This window comes from Accipiter gentilis, chromosome 23, assembly GCF_929443795.1.
Source record: "Accipiter gentilis chromosome 23, bAccGen1.1, whole genome shotgun sequence".
Lineage (NCBI taxonomy): Eukaryota > Metazoa > Chordata > Aves > Accipitriformes > Accipitridae > Astur > Astur gentilis.
The window spans coordinates 568,641-581,980 of record NC_064902.1 but is presented as its reverse complement, the minus strand read 5'-3'; the positions used below and the strand labels follow the sequence as shown (position 1 = coordinate 581,980).

General features: G+C 43.2%; 1 protein-coding gene and 1 long non-coding RNA gene across 9 annotated transcripts in view; one reads left to right on the top strand and one right to left on the bottom strand.

The window, feature by feature from the left end:
* Positions 1 to 209: 209 nt before the first annotated feature.
* On the top strand, positions 210 to 6,548 carry LOC126049621 (uncharacterized). The gene is made up of 4 exons (XR_007509276.1): positions 210 to 359; positions 4,875 to 4,931; positions 5,479 to 5,624; positions 6,085 to 6,548. It is a non-coding gene; the product is annotated as an uncharacterized LOC126049621 (long non-coding RNA).
* Positions 6,549 to 7,234: 686 nt separating this feature from the next.
* SUSD3 (sushi domain containing 3) overlaps positions 7,235 to 13,340 on the bottom strand; it is a 35,511-nt gene continuing 29,405 nt past the window's right edge. For 6 of the 8 annotated variants that reach the window (XM_049826295.1, XM_049826297.1, XM_049826300.1 and 3 more), the window contains one exon: positions 7,997 to 8,186. In XM_049826295.1, the coding sequence (XP_049682252.1) occupies positions 8,113 to 8,186 (74 nt within the window). In that variant the 3' untranslated portion in view covers positions 7,997 to 8,112. Of the gene's footprint in view, positions 8,187 to 13,340 lie in introns of all 8 variants that reach the window. The other 2 variants (XM_049826296.1, XM_049826298.1) reach the window with 2 other exon arrangements.

Here is a 13,340-nt window from a genome sequence, read left to right as displayed (position 1 = left end):
CTGTTGATTTTAGGGGACGTGTAATCAGCTCTGAAAACCAAGATGTTTGTTTACTCAGAGTTATGGGGTTTATATATTTTTTTGTGCTAATAATTTCTAGGATTGCTTTGCATATAGAATGGGTAATTTTCCAGTCTTATTCATATAGTCATAGTATTTTTATTGGGATAATCACCTTTTATTTCTTTGTTGGTTAGAAGGAGACGAAAAAAACGATTCTGACTCCAAACGCAAAGGCAGAAGCTGTGCCGCAAGTTCTCAGCTCCTTATTCCTGACCAGCAAAGCCAAAGTATTAGATGTGAACAGAACTGACAGGTGAAATCACAGCCTGGAGCATCCACAGGTCTGGAAATTCCTGGTCAGTTTTAACTTCTTGTATTCATTACATGAGTGAATTACATGCACCTCGATTCTGCTGTATGACACCCTATCCTTGGAAATTTTGGTGGCATTAGTAAAACAAGAAGATGATGCAGATAATGGAAAACTTAAGTACCTCTTTATTCCTGGCACAATGAAAAAGTCAGTATATAGAATAAGCCCTTGTATACTGATCATAAATCATCTTGAAAATATTACAGAAGTTACTGTGTTGGCTGTTAGGTTGTACATGGGATAATGAACAGCCAGCTTCACATACATGTTCAAAACCGCACTTAGCTCAATATCTGCTCCCTTATAAAATACAAATCAAATTATACACATGAGAAAAAATACTCAACTAAATTTTTTTTTCTAAAAAAACCCAAAACATTGAAATTCTTTGAAGGCAGGAAGCAAATAAAGCCATTTGAGCATCCTCCCCTTAAAATAGGTGTATAAATAAACAGCTGACAGGTTTGGCAACTGACATTCAGCAGAGCTCCAGGGAGAGAACAAAGCCACTTTGTCTATGGTCTCCTCACATGGAAATCATCACCCTGCCAGCTCAGTGCCTCACCTGACACCACAGGCCAGGAAGGACAGAAAGGATGGTATGCAGCCAACGTGCAACACACAGGATTTATGAATTAAAGGCCAGCATCTGGGCATGGATTAGAAGCCACTGCAGACTGCATGACCTTGACCTTGACCTTGAAACACATGAGCAGTCTGAACACACACATGCTTAAGTATAGCATCAGGGAACAAGCTGCTTCTGCTCTGCTTTACACCAGATGAACTTTCACTGCCTCGCTTGCTGCTGTGCCAGAGGAGTTTCGTGTTTCCATCATTGCATTAGCATTAGCTACTAGGAATGGAGACTGGCTTTTGAAACATCTTGATGTGCAGGGTGCTGGGGACTACACAGTGTTCCCACCAGCTGATACGTTCTGGGTGCAGTGACAATAGAAACGGCTATTGGTTGTGGAATAATTATACAAGAGCCTTTCAACATGGGCTCTCTCAATAATCTCTTTCTTCATAATAGTCCTTAAAAAATAAGTAGAAAAGGTCACCTGCTCAGGTTACTGAAGGAAGAAACAAATGAGGTTCCTTGTTATCACTTTTAGGGAGACAGGAGTTGATCAGATTTTACATAGTCATGTGTTACGAGGTGTAGCTCAAAATACCACCTGAAATCTGAAAGGTACTGTTCCACCCCATAGCAAGAGTTCATTAAAATGTCATAGAGGAACCTTGCTTTACCCCTGTTGGAGGTTGTTATCTGGCTCTTGCCTTTGGGCTGACTTGTCAAGCTGTTTCTTGTGGGGAAACAAGCCCAAGATGAGGGGAAACAAGTCCCAAGGATATTTTGAACATATATCACTAGCTTTTCTGGACTTCTGATCATTTGTGGGTTACCCTACCCTACTGCCCCCCCCCCCCCAAAAAAAGATCTTAAACTTCTCAACAGTTACTAAATGTGCTGAAGATGAAACAGGCCTATAAACGCAATCAAGTGTAGCCACCTTTCTGAAGCAAGCCAGAGGAGTGTGCAGGTCTGAGCTCTGGCTGGAGGTCCTCCACCTGCAAGGTGCTCATGGTGACATTGCTTTCTACTCTTGCCTCAGGTGTTTTTTCTGGGCATAAGAAGTACTGCACTGCGGTATTTAAAGTAGTGTAAATTCTGCAGATAACTTGTAAACTGTGTCAGATGTCATCAGGTAGCATTTATGTGGATCTTCCCTGAAACTTCCACAGAACACTTAAGAAATCCCTAAACAAAATAAAACACATATCACAGTTCAACAGCTTCATGCTGAGCTATCAATGTTATGAAAGGGTACAATTGTAAGTCATCTCAAAAGCTACCAGCTGGCATGTTGCCAAATTTTCTTCTTGGTCCTTCCAAGCGGAAGATTCAATTACATCTACCCTTTAATTAAAGTTATTAAAAGTTGTGCTGCGTGATATTGTTAAAAGAAAGTAAACAGTTGCAAAAGCCATTTGCATCTGACAGTAAGTTAGAGCAGATTCATTTAGTTACTCTGCTTCCAAGACATCACTGATGACTGGGGTGTTTTGGAAGCAAAATTGTTAGAGATCTCTGCCTGATCATCAGTCATTTATATCCTGTTCTTACAGCCAATGTCTGGTATAACCAGAGGACTCCTGCTTTTCCATGCCATGCTGTTTCAGACCAGTGGTATCAGCCACCTCCTGCAGGTTGTCACATGCCATCAGTTTCACAGTCCTGCCTCTTCTCTGGGTTTCTCATGGAAACTTTAAACAATACTAGCCCATAACCAAAAGTTAGACTGTCAGTGGCAGAGCATGCTGAGGAAAACAACATCTTTAGAGACTTCCAGGATAATACCCAAGGGGCAGGTGTCCCGGAGAAAGCCTGCATGGCCAAAAATCCATGTGGAAGTCTCCATGAAAGCAATGTTAACTCTATGGTAGATACTCTAGTGTCCATCCCAAGCTCCATTGCTCCATCCAGATCATAATGTAGTCGCTCCCTTTATTTCAAGACATGTCAAGGTCATACATACATACATTGATAGCTTAAGTATTCATGAATCATGCATGAGTCAGGCTTCCCCCAAATCATGTCACTACCATCAAAGAAACTTAAGAGATTTGTGTGTTTTTTCTGTTGTTTGACACTTCAGGACCGAAACTTCTCCCTTTAAACTCAAGGTGAGACACTTTTCCTTTCAAATAGAAGCTGTGATTTTCACATATTCATCCGATTCTACCATTTGTGGCTTAAGAAAATATCACGAGACTTGTGACAAAAATCACAGGATCTGGCAACACTGTACGCTGTGATATCCCACAAATACAAGTACGTGTTCCCCACAGGAGGTATTTCTGTAAGGACTTACTGCTGCAGGTACGGGGTTCAGTGGGTTCCCATGCAGAGCACTCAGCACTTCCCAGGTTCAGGCACTGCAGGCTTCCAGCATGGCAAATGCATTCTTTCCTTTGTCTCAAAGAATGAATTTTCATTTAAAAGGAAGTAAGGATCAGATACCCTCTAGCAAATAGTAGTAAGCTGCCTTCAAAACCATTCCCTGTTTAGTATTTAGCATAGGATCTTAAAAACTGTCTTCTGGTTTTCTGCAAGCAGTCAAAGCTTAACAACAGACGAGTGCAACAGCCTTAGCAGAGTTACCTGCTCTAGGAAAACAGTTTTAAAATACAGGGTGAGGGAATGCAAATAAGCAATTGCTCTGATAAACACTGTTGCCAGTTTTTAAATCTGTGAAGAATTAGCCTGTCATACTGTAATGTACATCAATTAATTTATAAGCATCCATGCAGGAAGGGGGCTGTCTTGTGCTTGTTTATGTAGATTGTAGCATTTTAACTTGTTCTTTAAGTGCAAGCCATCAGCTCCATAAAAATACAAGGAAATGCAAGTCTTCTGTAGCAGAAGTGGGAGCCTGAATCCATTTGAAACCACTGGCTGGCAAATATTTAAGGGTTAACTTAATAAATATGAGTTTTTAAATGTCTATTTGAGATTCTCAGCTGCTTTCATCTCCTTCCTGCACAGCACTTATTTTTCTTCTGACAATAAATAATGTTTACATGAGCAATAAAGCTAACTCCAGGGGGTGCAGCCGTCATAAACTAAGCACAGTCCCAGAGGGAACCGAGGCACAAATCTTACAAAAACAGTATGGGTGTTGTTTCCTTATCTTGTTGTAACTTTGCTGCCTCTTGTGTTAGACGCCTAAATAAATGATAGTAATCCAATGCTCTGGCACAAAGATGGTAAATTTACCTACGTTCTCTGTTGCTTCCCATGGCTATCAATGTCCTTCCCATCTCAAGGTTTTCCTTTCCCCCATCAAACATTACTCGGATTGGCCTCATCTGTAGAACAGGGTAACTGGGCTCCCTTCTCACACAGTGTGTTCACCCAGACATCCCAAGAAGTGAATTTATTTGACTCAGTGACTTGCAATCATATTATTGCATTTTAAAGTCATGTGATAAAATTAAAATGCCAGGGAGCTAAATCATGAAATCCAATTAACATAATCACAAAGATGTGGAACAGGAAGAAAATTCAGAAGAGCTGCAGAGAGGCAGGATGAAGCATAACTGGGCCACCCTTCACACATGTACCTTATCTGCTTTTGAAAAGTCAGGCATGATACTACTAGTACAGAACAGTTCCCTCCCATGCCTACAACTCTGTTTAATCCTAGGCTGAGATGTGCCTTCTTTGCAAACTGATTGTTTAATCATTTGTCCTACACTCTTTCTTAATATTGGAGATGCACCTTCATTCTGCTACTTCTTGACGTTTTCTACTTGCCCCTTATTAAGGTTAATTTGCCCTTTCCTATCTTCTAAGACCTCCCTTGTCCCTTCACAGTTTCCTGAAGTCGCATCAATGATTGCTTAGCTGATTCCTTAGTGCTTTAGGAAGAATTTCATCATGGAATTAAACTTATCTTAATATTGTGATCTTTTTCTTGCTTTATTCTAGGCTGCTGTCCCAGTCCTGTGTTGAAATTAATTGCATTAACCAGTGAACATTTCAATGGTGCGTGATCCAAAGTAGTCATTAAGTGGTTGTCATCTCTTGGTCTGTTTTTGCTTTTCCCAAGCAATACCTTACCTGTAGTTTTACTCTGTTTCTTCCACTGTGTTCTCTTCTTTCATTTCCCTTGTTTGCTGTAACTCACATTACCTCTTACCTTTCTGAACAACTCCACTCACCTCTTTTTGTGGTGCTCCTCAGTCATCTGCCACATTTCCATTTTTTGAGTTTTTCCACTCTGATTTTCATGTCCTCAGAGTTCCTGAAGCAGCTGTATCAGACTTTTTGCTGTCCTCTGCATCAGGTTTGTCTGGCATGCCTTTAAACAGTCTCTGCTAGTGAATGCCAGCTCTCCTGCGCTCCATCTATCAGATTGTTTCAGCATAGATCCTTTATACTTGTTATTTCAGTATGTCAAAATTTGCCTTTTTGAAGCCCATTTTTCCTTACTCTGCTGCTCTTCCTCTTTTTCTTAAAAATGTAATGTCACTTATTTTCACGTTCACCCAAATGTCACTTTTGATTTTTAACAAGTTTTTCCCTGCTATAGGCAGAAGCAACTGCCACCCCACTTCCCATCACCTTCAGAAATAAAGCAGTCACCAAGACATACATTCAATCTCCTCATGGTTGTACACTCTTCCAGCAGAGAATGAGACAAATAACGTCACCCAGTATTAAAGATGGTTTCCCCAGGTAAACTTCTTCTCCCAGCTCCTCCTCCTAACTGCAGAAACAGCGCTGAACACCCAGTAGCCCATGATCCACGCTCCTTCACCCTTCGTTCTCCAACCACAGGCATTAATTAATGAGCATTTCACCTCATGCTGAACTTCAGAGAATGTATAGACCTTTCTTCTCATGTGTCCTACTTGGAACAAGCTATCATTTACCATGCCAAGATCCTAGTCCTACCATTTGTCCCACAAGCACTAGTAATTCTTAATTCAGTTTTACCTTTTATTATGTGGAGAGTCTTTAACTTCTTTGCATTTAATTTTAATGTACCAGCCATATGTACAGGAGCATCTCGGATGCTTGGCTGGTTTTCCCAGCCTTTGTTTGTCTCTATGCTCCTTTCACACATTTTGATTTTATTCTCATCCACCTGTGGACTTTCACCACTGATGCTATTCAAGCCTTCTCTCTCAAACAGGACCCGGGAGTGCTTTCCTCTGGCAAATGAAGCCCAGCCATTCCCAGCCGTCCTGCCAGAAAACCCTGCGCCAGCAGTGAGGAAGAGCTGCTGCTTTGATGGCTGGAGTGCATAGCTTTGTGCAGAGATTTCACATCCTTGCATCTCATTTTCCACTTGAGGGCACCCTGCTAGGGCTTCCAGCTGGCCCCTCTTAGGGACTGCCTTGCGCCAAGACTTTAGAACACGTTTTCTCAAAATCTTTCTGACCCCTTTGCATCCTCCCAAACATCACCAGCAACCCTGTGAGCTGCCTGGCTCGGCAGCAGCTGGGCTGGTGGCATGGGACAGGCAACGGCACCGGTGCCAGCCCCACACGCAGCCAGAAGCAAACATTGCACATCGGATGCAAGAGTGCATCTGGGTACAGAAGCTGGCTGGGTCTGGCAGGGTACCGAAAAACTGCAGGCAAAATGGTTCGCAGCACAAATGTGTCCTGATAAACATTGCCTAGTATTAATTTAATGAATTGACAACTTAATTGGAATGAATGTTGAGAAGTATATCCATTCTCCTTTTTGCAGCACATATTACGAAGTGCATTGCAGGGCTGCAGCCTGCTGTCATGTATAGAAGAACCGAGCTTATTAGGAACAACAAAAAAGGCTCCTTTGCTGCAACTTCCACATAGCTGAAGTTCAAGCATGTGTTTTTGATCTCTGGTGAGTATGGCCAGGATGAACAGGGCATTTCTAGGCCTGCCAGCAAGCTACAATAATTTGAATTTCAAACCCGAAACCTCAGAACTGAAGGTCTTAAGAGGATACCTGATTCATAACAAGCGGCATATACAATAAAACAATTACTGGAGCTTGCTATAAGATCATATCTCCATGATGACAGGAATGCGACAATACCCATTAGACAGCTGATGACCGGAGAATAAATAAGGCTTCAACTTGAACAAAAATAACTACACTGTAACTCTAAGATATACATGTGCGTGCATATAAACAGCAGAATAAGAGCCATATCAGTTACTTAACTATTCAAAATGGACAAAATAAGACCCACCCCCTCCTTGTTTCCTCACACAGCGAACAGATTGATAACAGGAAAAGAAGGCAGGTTTCCAAAAAATGACATCACCCCTTTATATGGAGCATTCTCACAGGGCTGCTGCTCCAGGAAGGCTGCGCCGCCTTCCCCAGCTGCAACCCAGCACACTGGCTGCTCTCTTGTGCTGCGACAGATACGCCAGCTCTAGGTGGTCAACGGTTTGCTCCCTCGCAGGGCAAAGTGGGCCACAGCAAGGCTGCACATCCCTCCGTCTGCTCTCCCCTTTCCGACGGGCTGGTGGATCTGGAGATGTGCCTCTACTGCACCCAGTCTCACATTGTCTCTAAATGCGGAGCAGATGAATTAAACAAAAAGGCCTTCCTGATACAAAACAACAGGGGCTTTTAATTAAAAACAAAATTTTATTGTAGTTCTAACATACTACTGTGTAAAAATATGGGGGATTTTTCATTCTGAAATGCTTACAAAAAACACTGGTTAAAAGAAAGTTGCAATCTTATGCATGTCTAATTATCATCAGTGACTTTGTATGAAGCAACTATACAAACTGGCTACCATTTCTCTCTAGAGGTACAGAAGAATGATATTATGCTTTTGCCATGGTCACAATACATAGCACACCGTAGAGAATGGCTATGGACTGCCAGCCTCAACGTCCATTTTTTTTATTTGTATCAGACCTTGAAGCATTTCTGTTAAATAACCATCTTGGAATATAGAAAACTTTCAAATTCAAATGAATAATTAACTTTCTATGTTGTCTTTAAGGCACGTATTTCTATGCAAATTTCATTTTGGTCCAGAGGAGCAATTGTATTTCAGCCATCAGCTATCCAGGTATCTGACAGCTTGGTTTGTTATAACTATCTTTATGTCCATAGACTTCAACGACATGTATTGAATTCACTGTCCGTACTGCAGTGTTGTGTCCTGGTACGGCGTGTCTCACAGGTGCGCTACTGCTCTTGGTTAACACAGGCAGATGATCGTTGCCTTTGCAACACCCAGGAGCCATGATGTCCCGAATCCACTCCTCCTGGAACCTGTAAGCATGAAGGAAAAAGTTATTTCTGTTTCATTTGCTCTGGTGAGGGTACGGAACTTTCTAATCCATTTTATTTGCACATCAGGCGTTTTGCAAACAACTTGTGCTCTAACATACGGACTCACTTCTCCAAGCATGGAAACCAGTTGGCAGTAGTGGGGCAAATAATTGTGTCTCTGTAAAAGCTGATGCAGACCTTGAAAAGACTTGTGAGGTTGGTTTTATTTGAGGTTGGGGCAGATGTTACTTGTTTGTTTTCCATCAAATGAGTCCCCAGTTTCAATTTAATGCTGCGCTATCTGGAGAGTATTACTAAGAACACTTGAATGCTGAGACCGGTGCAGAAGGAAAGTCCTTGCTTGGTTAGCAGAGCACTGTTGGGAGCACAAGAGCCAGTTGTGCTCCATGAGATCTGAGGTGTTATTTGCAGAGCTGCCAGCGATGCCACTGCAGCGCAGTCGTGTCGTGGCTTGTGCTAGCCTGTGAAGCCCAACTTGGCTACTGCCTGGCCCTCCCAGAAGGGACCGCAGGCTGGGACTCTGCATTTGCCAGCTGTGTGCATATGCAGCGCTGGCGGTCACCGATCCATCCTGCACCCCACCTTTTCACACCGGGAAAGGAGGATTTTCCCAGCTGTGGGGTAAGGCAGCACAGTTTACTGACCCAGGCAGCAAATAACCCAGCAGTGGATGGTGTGGGCAGAGTAGCAGCAGTGGCAGACAGAAATGGCAGAGTTGCTGAAAAGATGCTCAGTAAACTACACACAACTCGTTCAGGAAAACGAGGGGATGGGATCAGCTTGTTCTTGAACTCTGCTGCAAGAGGCATGATGGATCCAGCGGGCTTTAAGGACACGGCTCTGTGAACCAGCAGGTAAGACACAGCCCTTTTGGGTTTGTGCCAAATTACTGTAGTCTGAGCATGTGGGCTTTTGTAAAACATCAACTATTCCGCAGCAGCTGCTTGCACACAGGGCAGATGCTGAGGTTGCCTGCCCACATTCACTGCAGGTGAGCTAGCTCACGTGGCTCCTCTAGTTTCCTCTGTAGCCGGCGGTGTTGGCCACTGAACGCAGCAGCCTGCACACCCACATCCAGGACAACGTGGTCTTACCCTTTTGTACATGAAAAGCTGGTCAGGAAACAGAAGCTGCATTCTGCAATTATCAGTTGCAGAAAGCCAGCAGAAATGCTCATACATGAAATGTGCATACATGTAGGAACCGCAGGGGAAGAAGAGAAAATAAAACCAAATAACCAAGGTCTTGCTGTTCTGGTACAGAGTAGGTATACTGCAGATGCATCTTTCCTGTAAAGGAGAATAAATCTTGCTCTTCACTGGAAAGCTGTATTACAAAACTATTTGGGGCGTCAGTGTAAAGGTGTCTTAAAACACCTCTGCACTCAATGCGAGAAGGTGCTGTATCAGTGTAGTCAGAATATACTCATCAAGGAGGTGCTCAGATGAGCAGAACTTACCCACCAGGAATTTGGACAACAACAAACCCATCGATTTCTCAAAAATACAGCCTGGTAACTTTACCCACTCTGTATTGACCTGTACTGTTCTAACTGTGCCTTTTAATCTTGGTGCATCAACAAGCCCTCAAGTATCTTTGTGTTGGACACCAGAACACCCATCTGAGTATCCCTGTGGCTTGCCATCAGGGACCAGAAGCTACATGGAGTAAAGCTGCAGATCTCACTGCTGAAAGAAAGTCTTCTGAGATACTTGCTACTGTGTTTTAGTTTTTTTTATAGTAGGAGGAACTCAGTTCTGTCTCCTTGAGGTGGTAGTCAATAGTTACAAAATAAAAATCAAATCAAAAGAGTATGTACAGGAAGAAGAACTGGGATAAAGTTTTGCTTGGGGTAGCCACAGCCTTTGCAAATACACGTGCCAGGATTGTAGTTCAAATCTAGGTATTCTGGTTATTGTGCAATAAATATAGCTTACCTGGGCAGAATTCATCCCATTCTGATGTCTTCTCCTATAAAGCTCTGCATTGTGAAACTCTGCAATTACCCACAGTCCACCACCAACTCAGAAAGCCAAACTGTCTAAAACTGTACCTGGAAGACAACTATACCCCTGGCTAAGCAACCTCTTCCTCCCATTTCAGGAACTATTAAGCTTCCATTGACTGAAATAATTCTAGGATGAGGTAACAGTAGGCACCCTCCATTCACTGCAGTACATTGAACCCTGTGGATGTCAGAGGAACAGTGAAGTCAGTGGAGTTCCACCTAAGCAGAGGCTGAGAAGAGCTATTGAGAGTGTTGCAGTGGTGACAAGGGACAGATAAATGTGCACGCAGTGGGCTCTCCTCTGCACACACAGTCTTCGGTTTGCACTTTCATCCTTGGGAGGTCTGTACTTTATCCCGAATAAGTGTGACTTTTTTTCAAGTGCTTCAGCTTTCCTTAACTCCAGTTTCCAGCTGGGCTACTTCAAAACATCATGGTAAGAGGATTAGAAGACCTCCCTTTCCTCTTACCTGGAAATGCAAACCCACCCAAGGATGCTAGGTGCTGAACAGCCTACCTACATGCACAATACATTAGACAAGGGCAGACTTCATTTGACATATAAAGTCAGAGGTCCCATCTGGGGAGAACAGCCACCATAGCATTTGTCAATGGGTTTTAGAGGATTCACAAGAATTTTGCTTTGTGTGACTTGAGTGCTGTTCCTAGCTGGAGGGGAAAATGCTGTTAAGGGGACATCTGAGAAGTGTGAGAACTCAGAGCGGTGGGGCTACCACAATGCTGCCTGGTGCTGGCACTGGCTCTGCAAAGACATTTTGATACTGGAGGACGGGAGGGGATTTTTTTGTTGCTGTATGTCTGGTGACTTTGTACAAGACCCTGGGGTAATCATGGAAGCATTATGAAAACAATAATAGCAGCTTTATTGAAAGCACATGTTGCTGTGCACACACCCTCCATGCTTGTTGCGATGACAATTAAGATTGAAATTCAGAAATTGGTATAATTTAGCAGCCAGCTATCCTACCCTTTGTGACAGGGCCCCAAGATGAAACCACAGCTCACTTCCCCTGCCTGATCTTTCTTTGAAACGTGTCAAGAGCTACTAGAAGATTTTAGTCTCTGAAAGGTGGTGGTGGGGAACACAGAGCACAGTAATAACAAACTGGAGGAAAAAAACCCCCTCCATGAATAGAGAAGCTCAAGGTGGGACAACTTGCAGAGTGGGACAATCTGTGTAAAAGCTTGGAAAGGAAATCTGCCCCTCTCCTGCATTGGGTTTCCTCCTCTCCAGTCCTAAGTGCCACACAATCAAACATCGCATGTGTAGGGAACTATAAATTACGTACAATTGTATCAAACACGTCATTTGCTCTTTGCAGCCATTTCACTGGATGCTTTATGCAGTGAAGTATTAAACACCACAGTGATGATCGGTCCTACATCTCTTCCTGCAGCCCTGGGAGCTGCCCACTAGTGGCTCTCTGCAATTTAAGCCTTGTAGCTGAGCAGGGGTGACACGTTCACACCCACGCAGGCATTCAAGTACGCTGTGCAAACGCCGCCGCACATGTACCACAGCCTTGGGCAGCAGGAGCTAGCAGGGCTGAGCTCTGCATGCCTGAGCTTTCAGACAAATAAGAGCAATTACTGAAAGTGAGGCCGATCATAAAGGAAAATGCATGGATCTTTTGGAGGGAGTGAAGGGTCCAGCTCTCTGGTGAGACTGCTGACCTTCAAAACCACCCAGATAAATCGGTTTCCCCAGGCCCACTAACAGTCTTACACTGTTGTAGAAGATGTTCTGCCCCCTTAATTCTCCCACTGATGCACCTCCCGACAGTCATTCTAGGTATCCTAGGGGGTTTTTCTTGTTCTACTTAGGTTTTCCATGGAGCTTTGCAGCTGCCAGTCTCCCAACATGGGTATTTTTTCAAGTGTTGTCCCCTTTCACTGTGGTAAATCTACACCACACTATCCTGCTTCCTTCAGATCTTTCAGCTTTTTCAGCTCTCCTACTCAGGTGTTCAGAGGGGAAAAGAGGCTGGGCAAGTGCGTCAAGGGGGCAGGGGCCAAGGTAGGAATGTGGATAAGTGTCCCATCCCATCTTGTCCATACTTCTAGCAGGTCCTTTGGCTCACAGGCATGATCCTCAGCAAGCCTGGGCAGACATGAACATTTTTTAGAGCAACACGAGTTTCTGATTTGTGCCTTCCTTGCAACCCCTTACACAAGGTAGTGGAAAACTTCAACCATAATAGCCACTAAATCAAACAGAAAAAGAAAACACATTTCATCTGACTGTGGAAGACAAAGCTATGAGCTAATTTCACCAAACTTGCACATGACTTCTTGGGCTGACTGAAAACACTTAGTTGCCTCTCCTAAGAGCATGCTGGCTTTGTTTTTTTTGCAAAACCTTTTCACTTGGACATCTTTGTTGTTGAATTGTCCTTATTTGCTTTTTGCCAGGTACACTGGTAATGCATTTCGTAGTCAGAAAGGGCTCCAGTACAAAAACTTCAGGTACTAAAAATATCTTCTGTGGGAGAATATACTAGTCTGTTTCTCTGCAGAAGAGATTTTTTCTTCTTGATAATATGCTCCAGCTGTAGTGGATATCTGAAAGGTGGACTTTAAACCTACTGAGACATGGGCTTTTCCATTTGACTCACTCCTGCAGTCAGATCAGCTACTTCATAGAGAATGTTTTATAACTTGGCCTAGAACTGTGTAAAATAATTCACCTCAAAACAGTCCAAATTTGGAATGCACAACTTCTTCCAAATGCTTCCACACCAGGGGAAAAAAAAAATCACCAAATTTCTTTGCTGCTCTTTAGATGTATTTTTGAGCTGGACTAGTTTCTTTCTGGTTGTCGTCTTAGCTGACAGAGGATGAAAAGAAGGTAGTCCACAGCTAAATTCAGTTCTCCCTGAGTGTGGAAAATACTCCACCATCAATTCTCCCTTGCAAAATAATAGCACATCCCTGAGTCAAGGGAGTATCTATTCCAGGACAGGTTACAAGACTATCATGCTGAAGCAGCAAAGAAAATAGAGGCTTCCCTAGGTGTGGCTATTTCTTTCATAATTAGGCAGTTGATGCAAACTGAAAAGAGCGCTCTCAGCTTTTTCTTATTACTAGCTATCTGTATTTCTCCT